General features: G+C 45.5%; 1 protein-coding gene across 2 annotated transcripts; it reads right to left on the reverse strand.

Annotated features, from left to right (window-relative positions):
- Positions 1 to 4204: 4204 nt before the first annotated feature.
- STMN1 (stathmin 1) lies at positions 4205 to 10131 on the reverse strand. Of its 2 annotated transcripts, none has more exons than XM_049878325.1 (5): positions 10050 to 10131; positions 8325 to 8392; positions 7686 to 7858; positions 5366 to 5557; positions 4205 to 4721 (listed from the first exon to the last, which is right to left on the reverse strand). In XM_049878325.1, the coding sequence occupies exons 2-5, from the start codon at positions 8335 to 8337 to the stop codon at positions 4650 to 4652; spliced, it is 450 nt and encodes a 149-aa protein (XP_049734282.1). In that variant the 5' UTR covers positions 8338 to 8392; positions 10050 to 10131; the 3' UTR covers positions 4205 to 4649. The 2 variants fall into 2 exon arrangements, with proteins under 2 accessions (XP_049734282.1, XP_049734284.1); XM_049878327.1 differs by lacking the exon at positions 10050 to 10131 and adding an exon at positions 9112 to 9130.
- Positions 10132 to 14185: the final 4054 nt, after the last annotated feature.

Consider the following 14185-nt stretch of genomic DNA (forward strand, 5'->3'; position numbering starts at 1 on the left):
GGTCCTGAAGTTTAGCTTAGTGAGAAAATCTTCAGTGTCCAAGACATAGTCATTGATCTCAAAGAGTCTGCAATCTAAGCAGGTAGAGAAGACCTAGAATTACAGGGTCTTGGTCTTGGATATAGGAAGGGGACTTCCAGGGTACCTAACCCAACCTCTTACCCAAAGGGGTAAGCTCCTCTAAGGAACCTGGCCGTCATGTCATCCTGTGGGAATGCAGAATTCGGGAGCAAAATTTAACAGTGATTACGCCAGCTGGACTAACATAAGGCTTGTTATGGTTGTCTGGGACCACAGATTTATGTGGCGTGCTAAAACATCACTGGAAATCAAAACTCCCCTCTGGGAAAATAATAAACCTAGTAGGAGGGAACACCTTTATGAAGTGGGTAGGGGAATGAGACCTCTACCCAAGAGCATGCCAGGAGAAATGGTCACTAATTGCCTTTTTAAGAAGGTGGCATTGGCTGAATTCAGGGCTTCAATTTGTTTGCTGGTGTGCAGGTTTAGGATGTAGGGGAATTGTTTAGGATAATAGAGACGCTGAACTGCCAGGGCAGTGCCCCTCCCTGTGCAGGGCCTGGAGTTAAGACTGCCAGGGTTAGACTCTTAGTAGCTTAGGACTTTGGGTGAGTTACATAACCTCCCTAAACCTGTTCTAACAGGAGAGATGATAATCCCACCTACCTCATGGTTAGTCCTGAGGACCTGGAAGTGCTCCATAAAGAGTAGTTCTTATTGCTGACCCCACTTTCCCAGTCAACTGTGGAATGGTTTATTTCTTCTCCCATTTCCCATGGTCAGCAGGAAATTTTAGTTCTCTGGGGCAGTGTCTGTCACATCCGTCCCTCCAGAGCACATCACCCTTCTCTGGTTCAGGCCCTCATTGCCTCAACCCTGTTGGTTCCATCTTCCACTGTGGTCTCTATAGCATTTTTTCTGGTAATTAACCATGTGACTGCCTCCATTTCCTCTTCCTTAAAATGGCTTCATTCACCAATCACTACTACCCCCTGTTCAAAAGCCTTCTAAGGGTCTCTACTGCTTAGGATAAAGGAAACAAAGGGAGGGGACTTTGACTGAGAGCCTGCCTTGAGCCAGTAATGATGGCCGGTTCTCCATGCATGCGGCAATCCCACGCATATTAAGTGCCTGAGGACATCATTCTCAGGCGGAGGTTCTCTAACTCCTCACCCCTTCATGAGTAAGCACATGATATGCTGGGACCCCATTTCATGGTCTTTTCTTCCCTAGCATATAGCTCATTGTGAGCACATTCAAGAAACCTGTCAAATGTTGATTTAAGGGGCTCCTTTACACCCGCAAACCTTTTTTCTAATGAGGTCAACCAATTGTGGAAGTCCAAGTACAAAAGCCTCAGAAAGAAGGGGCAAGCCTCATTTCCACTCAAGCCAAAGGGAATGGAGTTCTGCTCCTTGGTGAGTCCCCAGGCTGCAGTCAAACCACTCTGGCCTTTCAAGACTAACCTATGACAGAAGCACCACCAGGAAGATGGCTCTGCTAGGACAGAGGCACACTCCTAAGACCAGAATACCTAGGCCTGGGGAAGCACGCAGATGAGACGCTCCCCAGAAGCTCATGGCTACCCACCATCCCTCCAAGTTGTATGCAAAAAGTTTGGAAGTTACTTAACTGACCTAGCCCAACTTTCTCATTTTATCTGAAAAAACTGAGCCCCAGCACCAAGTGCTTCTCCAAAGGTCGAGGTGAGACAGAAAGCCAGGGCTTCTGATTTTGTGGGTGAAGATGCATCCCCTTCACAGCATTGGTTCCAACTGGGGAATCCTTTCTCCCGCCCATTTTGACCCTTTCCTGCTTTTTCCTGGTCTATTCCCTTCCCTAGCTCCCCATCATGGATTGAATTATATCCCCCAAAAAGTGCGTGTATCAATTTCACTGGGCCATGATTCCTCCCCGGTATTGTGTGATTTTCTTGTATGTTGTAAATCCAGCCTCTGTGATGTTAACGAGGAAGGATGGGCAGCAGTTGTGTTAGTGACAGGATTCAATCTACAAGATTGGATTGTGTCTTCAGGCGATCTCTTGAGTTATATAAGAAAGAAGCTAGCAGAGAAACACGGGGACCTCATAGCACCAAGAAAGCAGCGCCAGGAGCACAGTGCATCCTCTGGACCTGGGGTTTCTGTGTTTTCTGTGTAGACCCAGGGATGATGGATGAGAAGGCCGAAAGAGAGAAAGCCTTCCCCTGAAGCTGACACCCTGAATTTGGACTTTTAGCCTACTTACTGTGAAGAAATAAACTTCTCTTTGTTAAAGCCATCCGTTTGTAGTATTTCTGTTACAGCAGCACTAGACAACCAAGACACGCCACCCCCCGCCCCCGCAAATCAAACCAGTTGATGTCAATTCTGACTCACAGCAACCCCCTATGTGCAGAACAGAACTGCACTCCATAAGGCTTTCAAGGCTGTAACCTTTTGGAAGATCACCAAGCCTTTCTTCCAAGGAACCACTCAGCAGGTTCAAACCACCAACCTTTCGGTTAGCTGCTTAACCATTACACCAGGGTTCTTTGTTCCCTTCCCTACGTGTCCTATGTAAAAGTTTACTGCCACCTGTAGGCTACCTAATATCATTACCACAAATTTCTATCTTAAGGCTTTCTATTCCCATCTACCCAGAACTGACCTCAGTGTCCCTGAGCTGGAATTGACCTGATGGCAACAGGATTGGTTTTTACTCAGAACTGGTGTTGTTAAAGATTACCAGTAGGTACCATCCCACCATGCAAATATTTCTCTAACATCTACTACATACCAGAGGGAAACCCTGGTGGTGTAGCAATTAAGAGCTATGGCTGCTAACCAAAAAAGTCAGTTCAAATCCACCAGGTGCTCCTTGGAAACCCTAGGGAGCAGTTCTGCTCTGTCCTATTGACTCCACAGCCACGGGTTTGGTTTTGGTTTTTCGATGTGCCATAGACTGAGGGTCCAAGGGTGAATAATGCTGGGTCCCTGCAACGAGCCTCACCTCCTCCCGTCTGTGTAGTGTCTACACCTATTGTTTACACTAAACTACATTTCATCTTGTTTCTATTTGACCTACATGGCCCTAACTTTTTTAATTCAGCGTTTTCAGAACTCCTACAGTTGGTCATCTTGGTCTAAGTAAATTCAGAAGTCAATTCAAGTCACACAAAAGCTGCATAACCATTTCCGATTCAAGAGAATAAACAGATCACTCACCAGCCTCTGCTGAAAAGAGTAATCACTATTTATATTTAGTGCTAAGTACACAGTAGGCACAGCTCTAAGTGCTCGCTTCTTCTCTCTACACACACACCCCAAACTCGTTTAATCCTAACAACGAGGTAGGCTATTACTATCCTCATAAATAAGTTCCATAAAACCGAAACCCAGGAAAAGCCAGGGCTGCAGAGCACGCGCCAGCATCGTGCAGACCCACTGCGTTATCGGCAGTCACCCTGCAAGCACCTAGTGCACAGCTTCGACGAGCTTTTATACAGATGTCTGACAAGCAAATGCTCTTATGTAACTAAGGCCATTTCCCAAAGAGCAGAGGAAACCTGCCAAAGATTTTCCTTGAACTGAGAGGCAACACTCCGGAGGAGGTGAGTATCATAGCATCTGGGTACAAAATGAAGTAACTGCCAACTTTAATCACCCGAGTCAAATGCTACTGTGGCACATAAGATTCTTTTAAATCACTGTATAGGAGTTGCTACACCAACACAGAAAGCTTTATTAGTAATATTTTGATTCCTGAGTCATAGCTTCTATGGTAGGCAAGTATTAGGGCACAATCCTGTTCTCAGTATGTAACATAAGGCAAATAAACCATCTAATATCTGTAACTAGGATTTTAAGAGTTCATCTAAACTGTTATCTAGAAATACCATTTGTGCCTTTAATCTGCTTTTTAACAGGGACACAGGAACAAAAAAATGCTTGTTTGCAAATAAACATCTGAAAGAATATACTAACAGCTGATCTGGGCCAAGGCATCAAAACAAAGTGATGATTGTGGAAGAAGACAATGCAAACAACTCTGCAGCAAGAAACTCTGAGGGCAGAGAATTCGCAGTAATAATGTGACGCTGGGTATTCCCACCAGCCCAGAGGTTCTATCTGGAACAAATATAGACGAGAGGGTCTCTACAGCTTGACAATTACCTGAACAAAAAGAAATCACTGCCACCAACAGCACTGTGCAGTTTTATTAACCATTCAAGTACAGTAGCATCTGGTAAAATTGGGACAGAACTGGGATTTAAAAGTGAACAGATATTCAGTATCTAACGGTTTTGAAAGAAGCCACTACATACTCTTTTCACAAACATGTTTCCACGGAGCCAATACGGTACTAGCCATTAACCCAGCACACCAAGTGTACTGAAGTAGAAAAGATGCAACAAGAAAAATAGCTACATTAGAAAGACTTCAACACTTTAGAAAAAGAGTAAAACACTTTTCGTTTCTCCCCTTGAGCCCCTAAAACAACATCATACAGCCTGGATCTACCTATACAGTCCTACATCAGCTTCTAGAATATTTGTCAGGAGGGAAAAAAAAAAAAAATGACACTGGCCAGTACAGTCTTTGGATATTTAGGAAGGGGAAGGGGAGAAAGTCAGTTCTCAGAACAAATTAGTCAGCTTCGGCCTCATCAGCAGGATCTTTGGATTCTTTGTTCTTCCGCACTTCTTCAATGTGCTTGTCCTGTAAATGGAAGAATACGTAAATACAATCAGTCAAAGAAAAAAGCCTGCCACGTAATGGCCCAACACAGTCTCAGTACACGTACATTAGAGCCTGTCGGGAATCAGGTAATTAGAGTTCTAAGACATCATCTTCAAACCTCCTGGGTCACTTGTGGAACCTAATGACTCAACTTCCCACTACTGCTCTTCAAAGAACACACAATTACACTAGAAATTATTGAATATTCCATTTTAAAATAAGGTACCTCTTGAGTGAGCTTCTTGGCTCAAGTAGACACATGAGACTACGTGGGCAGCTCCCGTCTGGTGGGGAGATGAGAAGGCAGAGGGGGACAGAAGCTGGCTGAATGGACACAGGGAATACAAGGTGGAGAAAGGAGTGCACTGTCTCATTGCGGGAGAGCGACTAGGCGTACACAGCAAGGTGTATATAAATTTTGTACCAGAGACTTGATTTATAAACTTTCACTTAAAGCACAATGAAAAATAAATAATAAGGTACCTCTCATTTTACATGTTAAGCACAACTAGTAACAAAAATACACAAACACCTTTTACCAAGGGAATTGGTTCAAGCCACTTCATTGGTGCCTCAAACTTTAAGCTCTTAACCTCTCTACAAAGCAAAGACGAGAAGCCAACCTTTTCTCGCAAACGCTCCAGTTTGGCAGCCATCTGTGCCTCTCGGTTCTCTTTGTTGGCTTCCATTTTGTGGGTCAGTTTCTCTTCCGCCATTTTACTGAAGTTGTTGTTCTCTTCTATTGCTTTCTGAAGCACTTCTTTCTCGTGCTCTCGTTTCTCAGCAAGCTGCTTCAAGACCTCAGCTTCATGAGACTGGGAAAAGAGTTTGTAACAGGCTAGGCTCTCTGAAACGTACTTAGCGTTAGTTAAAATTACAACAGAAACTTACTGGGGGACTGAAAAGAGGCAGAAAATAAAGTCCGTTTAAATAATTCTTAAGTCAGGACCTGAATTATTCCTACCATAAAACACTGTGAAAATCATATTCTTTTCTAGTGTTTGTATTTACTTCAGAAAACTGCCTGTATTTGTTCAGGGATCTCTTACCCAATTATTCCTGAAGAAAATCATGGTAAGATTTACACCTTAATGGGATCAAGATGATTTGAGTGATAGTCACTTAAGAATGGAGCTTTCACGTAAAGAATTTCAGGCTACCCAAAGAAAACCAGGGTATTATAAAAAAATTAACCATAATTGGTTAAAAAAATGTATGTGAATGATAAAAATTTAAGACTAAGTCTCTAGATTACTATTTAAGCCAGTGAGATTTATTTCAAGGAAAGGCTTGTTAGTTTTTATCTACGGACGATGTACCAACTTCCATCCTGCTGGAGTTGTTACCACGGTGTGCCTCCTTCAACAGAGACTCAGAATAGCTTGTTACCAAACAGATGCAGACGCGTTTGGAAGCAGTACTTCCAGGATAACAACAGAGCATCTGCTACAACTGCCACTGGCTGTTAATTCTCTTCCATAAAATCCCAGTAATGATAAGAGTTTCACTATATTTAACCAGTTACTATGTAAAGCACAGGCTAATGACAACAGGGCCAGGGATGATTCCTAAAAAAACTTCTGTCCAGCCTTTGGTTCCATCTCTTCCTCTTACTCTATGAACACCAACTCCATAGGAGAGCAGGCAGGAGACAAGGCACAGTGCAAACACTGCTCTTACTGGGGAAATGGTTTACAGCATTGACGTGAGTCAGTGCACGTGCAGGTAACACGTGGCACTGAAAGGCACTTGCTATACAGCAGCTTAAAAGGGGGCCTCTATATGTGTGTGGAGTGCCTGGGTGGTGCAAACACTTAAGACGCTTGGCTAACCTAAAGGTTAGAGGTTGGAGTCCACCTAGGGGCACTTCAGAAGGAAAGCCCGGTGACCTCCTTCTGGAAAATCAGGCGATGAAATCCCTAGGGAGCACAGCTCTGATACACATGTGGTTGCCATGAGTCTGACAGTAACTAGTTATATATGTGTACACATCTGTGTGTGTGTGTGCACGTGAGAGCCCACTTACACATACTAGACTTCAGATCTCACTGGTTGTGTGATCTCAGGCAGGTCGCTACTTTACCTTTTTCTGCCTTAGTTTCCTCATCTTTAAAATTAAACCCAGCCTCCAATCAGGGTTGTTAGGAAGGGGATCTAAACGGTAATTTATGTAAAGTCCTTAATCAGTAGAATAATGTTGACCAGAAGGAAATACACCAAAATACTAACAGTGGTTATTTCTGGGAAGTAGGTTTATGAATACTTTTAATGTCCTATTTATAACTTTCTGTCTCCCAATTCTTCTACAACCAGCACATTAATATTTGATTTTTCTTAGTTCTTCTTAAAGATGTCTGCTTATAACAGAATCGCTTAGATAAGAAAAAAGCTGCCACAATGCTAGTTAAGCAACACAACCACATTACTAGCAATTTAAAATGTTTTTATTGTATAGCTTTCAAAAAAATTAAACTAAACAAAAAAACACCAAGGGACAAGGGAACAAAAGGAGGGGGAAAAAAAAAACCTCCAACAAAATCATCCTGCCAACAAATGCTCTATTTTTTACACAGAAAGCACAAGAAGCGTGAGCTTTAGTTTAAGACAGACCTGGGCTTAAATTCTGGCTCCAACACTTACTAGTTGGGTGGCTTCGGGAAAACGACTTAACATTCATTCCTGAGACTGTTTTCTAATCTCCATACCTTAGACAACATCTACCTTGTAGGGCCACTGTATTAAAGGAGAAAAGTAAAAGTAAAGGAGCTGGCATATAACAGAAGCTCAATAAAAGGCAGCTGGTAATTCTCCCAGCATGGGCATGTGTAATTTTCAATTATAATCGGTGTAGCTGCAATTCTATCTTCCTCCTGTATGGAAATAAAACTGACTTGTTATATTACATTAGTAAATATCCTGTTTTCTCTGAATTCTGATGTTTACCTTGCGTCTTTCTTCAGCAGCTTCTAATTTCTTCTGAATTTCCTCCAGGGAAAGGTCCTTCTTCTTCGGAGGGGAAAGGGGGAATTCTGGGACAGACTCTTTTGAACGAGGGCTGAGTATCAGCTCGAAGGCCTGGCCTGAGGCCCGCTTCTCCAGTTCTTTCACCTGGATATCTGCAACGCATTCAGAAAAATGGGCTTCTCCTATTCTATTGTTTTATAATTTTCTAAAAACCAAATCAAATTAACGAAAAGCATTAGGGCTGATGAGGAAGCTGAGTTTGCAGGTAAGAAAAAAGACTACCTCCCCAAAAAACAAAGCTCAGCATTTTTAGATTAATAAACATCGCTCTGCAACATCCATTTTGACAATCACTTTCATAGACAAAAGAAATTCTCATGCAAAACTCCGGTTTTGCTTTGGACCAAGCCAAACAGTCTTAACAATGAAAAAAATTACGTGCTCTCACTACATTCAAGTGATATCTGTCTTGGTTTTTTTCTTTATTCTCCTATTCACAAAATAGGTTTTCTTTATAAAATGAAAACACAAGTGTCGAACGAAAGGCTTTAAAACCTGAGCCATCTCCTAAAACTCTAAGCCCATCACAATTTCAGCTTTTCCAAACAGGTTACCTACCAGAAGAAGCCATGGTGAACAGAAGAGACTGGCAGTGTATTCTATGCAATCCACTGATAAGGAAAACCCTGAAAACGATTTTCAAAAGCATGCAATCAATTTCTGTGTATTTCTATATCCCATCGATATAAAGGGACCTCAAATCACATCCACACAAATCAGTATTAGAAAAATCACTACTATGGAATTAAGTAAGACTCATTAACCACGAGAGAAAATTATCAGTATCTGTAAAATACTGAAGCATATCTGGAAATTCGAGCTGAATATTCACATTGAAGAAAAGCAAGTTAACTGAGCTTACGCATTCAAAAAACAACTCTGGGATCTTTAAAATTAGACGAGGTTAAGCTACAAGCTTGGATTTTGTTTCAATAAGCACTAAAATATTTTTTCCAAATAGTGAGAATATATTCCAGATTCAACTCACAGCACTGAGACCGGAGCCATCTTAACACTGTCTACAACTCATTGTGCAAATGAAATACCCACCCCTGCTTTGTCTGTGTCTGCCACGGTGGGAAACAAAACGCCCACGCTAATACTAATCAGTAATGTTCAACTCCTATTGTTTCTAGGGTTGAAACTCCTTGCCCAACAGCGGGCAGTAATTAGCTTTATAAACCTCTGAGTTTTAGGTTACATTTGCTACCTTATGTCATAAAAAACCTTACATCCCTTGTTAATTTTTTTAAGGTCATGATTCTTACAGACCCCAGGCTAGTAACAAAATGGTAAGAATATAGATTCCCAACTCCTTAGAGATTAAAATCAGAGACAGCTAAACCTTCAAGCCGGGGCACAGCAGTGGACGCGGCACCTGCCCCAGGATGGGCGTGGCCCTGGTCCAGGCGAGGAGAAGCAGCAAGCCACCCTCAGCCAATGAGACCGCGCCCTGAGCTCAGCAGCCTGGCCCCGCCCCCTTCCTCCCCGCGCCTTTTCGAATCTCCCGGAACTCTCAACACCCCGGAGCGCGCGCGCGTGGGAAGGGGAGGGATGGGAGGGGCTAACGGTCCTATCCGGGCAACTCCGCCCTTCCCGGGCTCGCCCCCGCCTTGATGCCCCCCCCACTCCCGCCAAAATTACCTCGAGGGCGCCCCCGCTGCAGCTCAGCGGGTGGCGCGAACCCCCGGACGCCCCATCCCCGGGAGCAGGCTCGATACCTCCTTCCATCGCCCCCACCCCCAAACTGTCGACGCCCAAGCAGTCCGCGCACCCCGCAGCACGGCCAGGGGCGTTCTTTTGGGGCGTCAGTCCCCCGGGTGCGGCCTCTAAGTCACGGCGTGAGGGCGACTGCGACCACAGGGAAGGGGTCCAGCTCTGGCTGCCCGCAACTCCGCCCTATGGCCACTGATCCCAGGGGCCGCCCCGCCCCTTCAGACAAAGGGGACCCCGGCGGGGCCGCGCTCGCAAAGACAGGGACACGACGAGGGCCCACGCCCCCTATTGTCTCCTCGATAGCACCCCGAGGATGCCGCCCACAGCTCGGCCGGCTGGCCGCGCCCCTTCCCCAGGACAGCCGCGCCCCCCAGGGAGCCAGGACAAAGCCGGCGCTCCGCCCGAACTACACACAAAGCCAGCGACCCCCGCCCGCCAGCCCCTCTTGGGCTCCCGGCCCCGCCCGCCGGCCTCCAGCAGGGGGCCGCCGCCAAGGCCCAGCCCCTCCGGCTAGCTCCGTCCCTCTTGCTGCCCTCACCCTTTTTCCTCCTGAGAGCCTGAACCCACCTGCTCGGTCCGAGCCGCCTGGCCACACTCTGAGCACCAACAGACCCCGGCGCGCACAAAAGCGCCAAACAGCGGCACGTGACCTCCCCGCAGGGCTCCGCATTGGCTGAGAGGGGCGGCACGTGCCGGCCCCGCCCGCCACAACCCAAGTGGGGCCCCGCCCCTCGGGACCCCGGAGCACCTCGGGAAGTGTAGTTCAGGCTGGGGGGCTGGAGGACAATGCGAGGGGTGGGGGCTGCTTGCGGGGTGTCTCCCCAGGTGTGAACGAAGGCCGGGGGCGGTTGGTCTCGCTCGGGAAGCGGGCGTTGCCGTGGTCCCGGACCGAGTCCGAACTGGCTCTCCCATCACTAGGAAAAGGGCGGGGCGGGGGCGGGGGCGGGGGCCCTCCCTACCTCTCGGACGGTGGCAGCCTCGACTCCGCTTCTGTCGAGCCACGTGCCCTGCAACGCCCAAGGGCTGCACTTTGACAGCAGTCTTCCCTCTGGTCCCCCACCCCTCGCCGCCGCGTAAGACGCCCGAGCCCTTGTGACAGGACAATGCCACTCCACAACCCTTTATGGCCCCCTGCCTCTAGCGCCTTACCCCATACACCTGCGTGTCACCTGTATTGTGACATCATCATAATCCCTATCCCATTCAGCCCTAACATGTCGCGGGCGTGGCCCTCTCCACTGCGCACTTTCTCAAAACCATCCCAGAGTCCCCGAACTAGTGGCCAGGGACCCGTGGGGGAAAAAAGCGTGAGGCTCTGGAATTTGATCTCTGATCTAACAAAGGCACTCGGCTTAAATGCAGACTCCATCTGTTCTGCCAAGCTTTTGCCTGACGATAGGAAAAGAATAGCAGTAGCAGTTCTAGACTACAGGGACTGCAGTTAAGTGTTGCTTTTGTTCTTACAGCACGTGCTCCTCAGAGCGGGCTGGGCTCTTTTTAAGAATCAGAACAAAACGAACCACAAGGTCACAATTTCCCATGGCCTAGGTAGATCGGAAACACAAAAGAAATTGGTTTGACCCTGGACAACTTAAAATGACTGGCCTCTCTCCCTCCCACAAAAAGGTCAAAGGAAAAATAAAAAGATCATGGTTCCCAGACCAAAGCTGTGTCCTCTAAAAAAAAAAGGTGGTTATTACACCTGGACACCTGTTTTATGGTCCCGACTAGGAGAAAGGACACATTCATTGCATTAATCAATGGACACTGCCTCCTAAAATCCGGAAGCAAGTATGACCAACTCTCCAGAAACAACAGTCCTAATTTAAAAAAAAAGACTCCCAATGTCCAGGTCATACTAGCTATGCACCAGAGATAAAAATACAATTAACAGGTGCCTGGGACAATTAAAACTGGATCACACAGCAGACACACCACACAAAACAATCAACAACGCACTGTTGCCTAAAATATGCTTGTTGCGGCATTTTTCTCAACAATCTGCTCTTGTATGGGGTCGGCCTCCCCGAGCCAATCTAAGTGGTTTTCCCATAGCTTGTGAGCAGGACCAGGAATAATTCCTACTCTGAGCCTTGAAAAGCCTCTCCCTCTCAGACCAAACTTAGCCACAAAATGGCCAGGTGTTTCTATCTGTCACTGTTCTGATCCGTATCTCAGAATTCCTTAGAAAAGCTGGAGAAGAGTGGGGTTAAGACCTGGCTGAAAACTGACAGATTGCCAGGCACACAAATGAGCAGGGAACCCAAGGTCAAAGGGCCTATTATCCCTGAGCCTGTCTTTTATCTTGAAGTCAGTGTACTTGATCTGGAGGTTCGCAGAAGATCCCACCCATGCGATGCATATATATATATACATAAAATACAAGAAATTGCCACACAAGAATCTCACATTTCTGACTACTAATGTTGTGACAAGAAAAAAATAAATCTTTCAAAACACTGATTATTTTAAAGCACTTACACTGCTTCTTCCCCCACCTCTTTCCCCTTAGAGCCCATGTCTATTTCCATGGAAACCACAGCCAGGAACGTAGATGTTAGAACTCATGTAGATTTTTAATCTTTTTTAATGAAGCCACTTGGCTTTTAGATTTGTTGTTCGATGCCTGATGCTACCGGTCTATAACAAGGACATTCTCACTGCTGTTTATGTAGCCCCTTGAGGACTAAAGGAGCTGGAGTAAGATTTCCCCTAGAATGACCCTAGGAATGAAAAGCTGCTTGTGAGGTACAATAATCCCTGTTCTCTTCAGGGTACCAAAAAAAAAAAAAGAACCAGTTGCCATCAAGTTGATTCTGACTCTTGGCGACCCCATGTGTGTCAGGGTAGAACTGTTCCTCATAGAGTTTCCGGTGGCTGACTTTTCACAAGGAGATCACCAGGCCCTTCTTCTGAGGCACCTCTGGGTAGACTTGAACCTCCCACCTTTTAGTTAGCAGCAGCTGAGCGCTTAACCATTTGCACTCCAGGGACGTTCTTCAATGTGGGGCTACTTTTTCGAGAGCTAGATTAGCTATTTCTTGCCAACTCCTATGGGTGTTCGTATCTCGGCCCTGGAATACAAAGGGTTTTAAACTGTAAGGAGGTAACATAGTTGTTTCGCCACTTCACTTCGAAGAGGGCAGAAACTCCCTTCTCTGAAGCTTCCTAAAACTAATTTCAAAATCACTACCTCCTGCAAGGAGTTAATGTTCACATTTTGGAACCGTCTATCTTTGCCTGTGAGAATTATTTTTGCCTCTGTTCAGATGGTTTGGTAGGATTGCTGTGGAGCTGGCTGTGATCATGGGTTAGCACAAAGTGAAGTCTAGATATGGCAGTCATCCAGTTTATTTGATCTGTGTAGACAGCTAAAGGGGAGCACTTTAGGCTTCAAAGTCCAGAGGAATGTCTACACTGATCAAATGGGCCAGGCTGTTGTCAGATCTGCTGTGTTCCCAGAAAGCATCAGGCAGCCTTTGTTCATTGTTGGTTCTGAGGCTGCAGGGGTTGTCTCCCACATAGGCGCCGCCGAGTTCCACAACTGCTTACAGAGCCTGTCCTTGGCAAAAGGGTGTCGTGGGAGAGGTTTTCTCCTTGTCACCAGCTTGTCTGTTCTCTTTGTGTCCTAATCCTCAGGCACCTGTGATCTAGCACTCCCTTCCCTCTTCAAAACCTGTCTGTGAATCTGGTATTTTGCACATCTGTCTCCCTCACTAGACTATTAGCTACTACAGGTAGGGGTGTGTCTGCATTGGGCCTGGCGCAGCATAGTGGGGCCTGGATGTTCCCAGCTGACTTTAAAAAAAAAGCAAGAAAAACCTCTTTCATCTACTTCTGTGATATTAGACACCTGCACCATATGGGGGTGATGAGGGTAAATGAGATAATGTACATAAAAGAGCTTAGCAAAATGCCTGGCCCATCCTAAGTGTTTAACACTTATGAACTATTATTGCTATATTAGTTATTCTGTTGTTACAGGTTACTGAATGAATGGATATTTTCACTCCTTGGTGGGAATCATACTCACTGGGTTAACTCTTCCTATGAGGCATTTTTAATAATTCAATTAATTTAGTATTTTGAATAGTTAGCACATTCACATGGTTTAAAAATAGAGTCCTTGTGGAATAAAGAACTTGATTTGGCCTTCGGTCTCTGGTTTCTGAAAATAGCCTTTGGAACTCCCCAGCAATTCAAGATGTCTTTGTTTTTCTAAAACGGTCAAGCAAAACTTTAATGTGGGTGAATAAGGTGGGAGCCCAAGGACCACATGCGGTGAATTGACTTCATGAAAAGGAGGGGCATGATGGAATCAGTTATGCATATCAGTGATTTGGTCAATTATTGACTATGCATTAAGGGCTCAGTCATGCATTGTTGTTGTTAAGTGCCATAGAAAAAAATTCTGACTCATATCAACCCTGTGTACAACAGAACGAAATACTCCCGGGTCCTGCACCATCCTCACAATACATGTTCTGCTTAAGCCCATCATTGCAGCCACTGTGCCAGTCCATCTCATTGAGGGTTGTCCTCTTTTTTTGCTGACCCTCTACTTTATCAAGCATGATGTCCTTTTCCAGGGACTGATCCCTCCTGACAACATGTCCAAAGTATGTGAGATGTAGTCTTGCCATCTTTGCTTCTAAGAAGTGTTCTGGTTGTACTTCTTCCAAGACAGATTTTTTCATTCTTTT

This window comes from Elephas maximus, chromosome 3, assembly GCF_024166365.1.
Source record: "Elephas maximus indicus isolate mEleMax1 chromosome 3, mEleMax1 primary haplotype, whole genome shotgun sequence".
NCBI lineage: Eukaryota > Metazoa > Chordata > Mammalia > Proboscidea > Elephantidae > Elephas > Elephas maximus.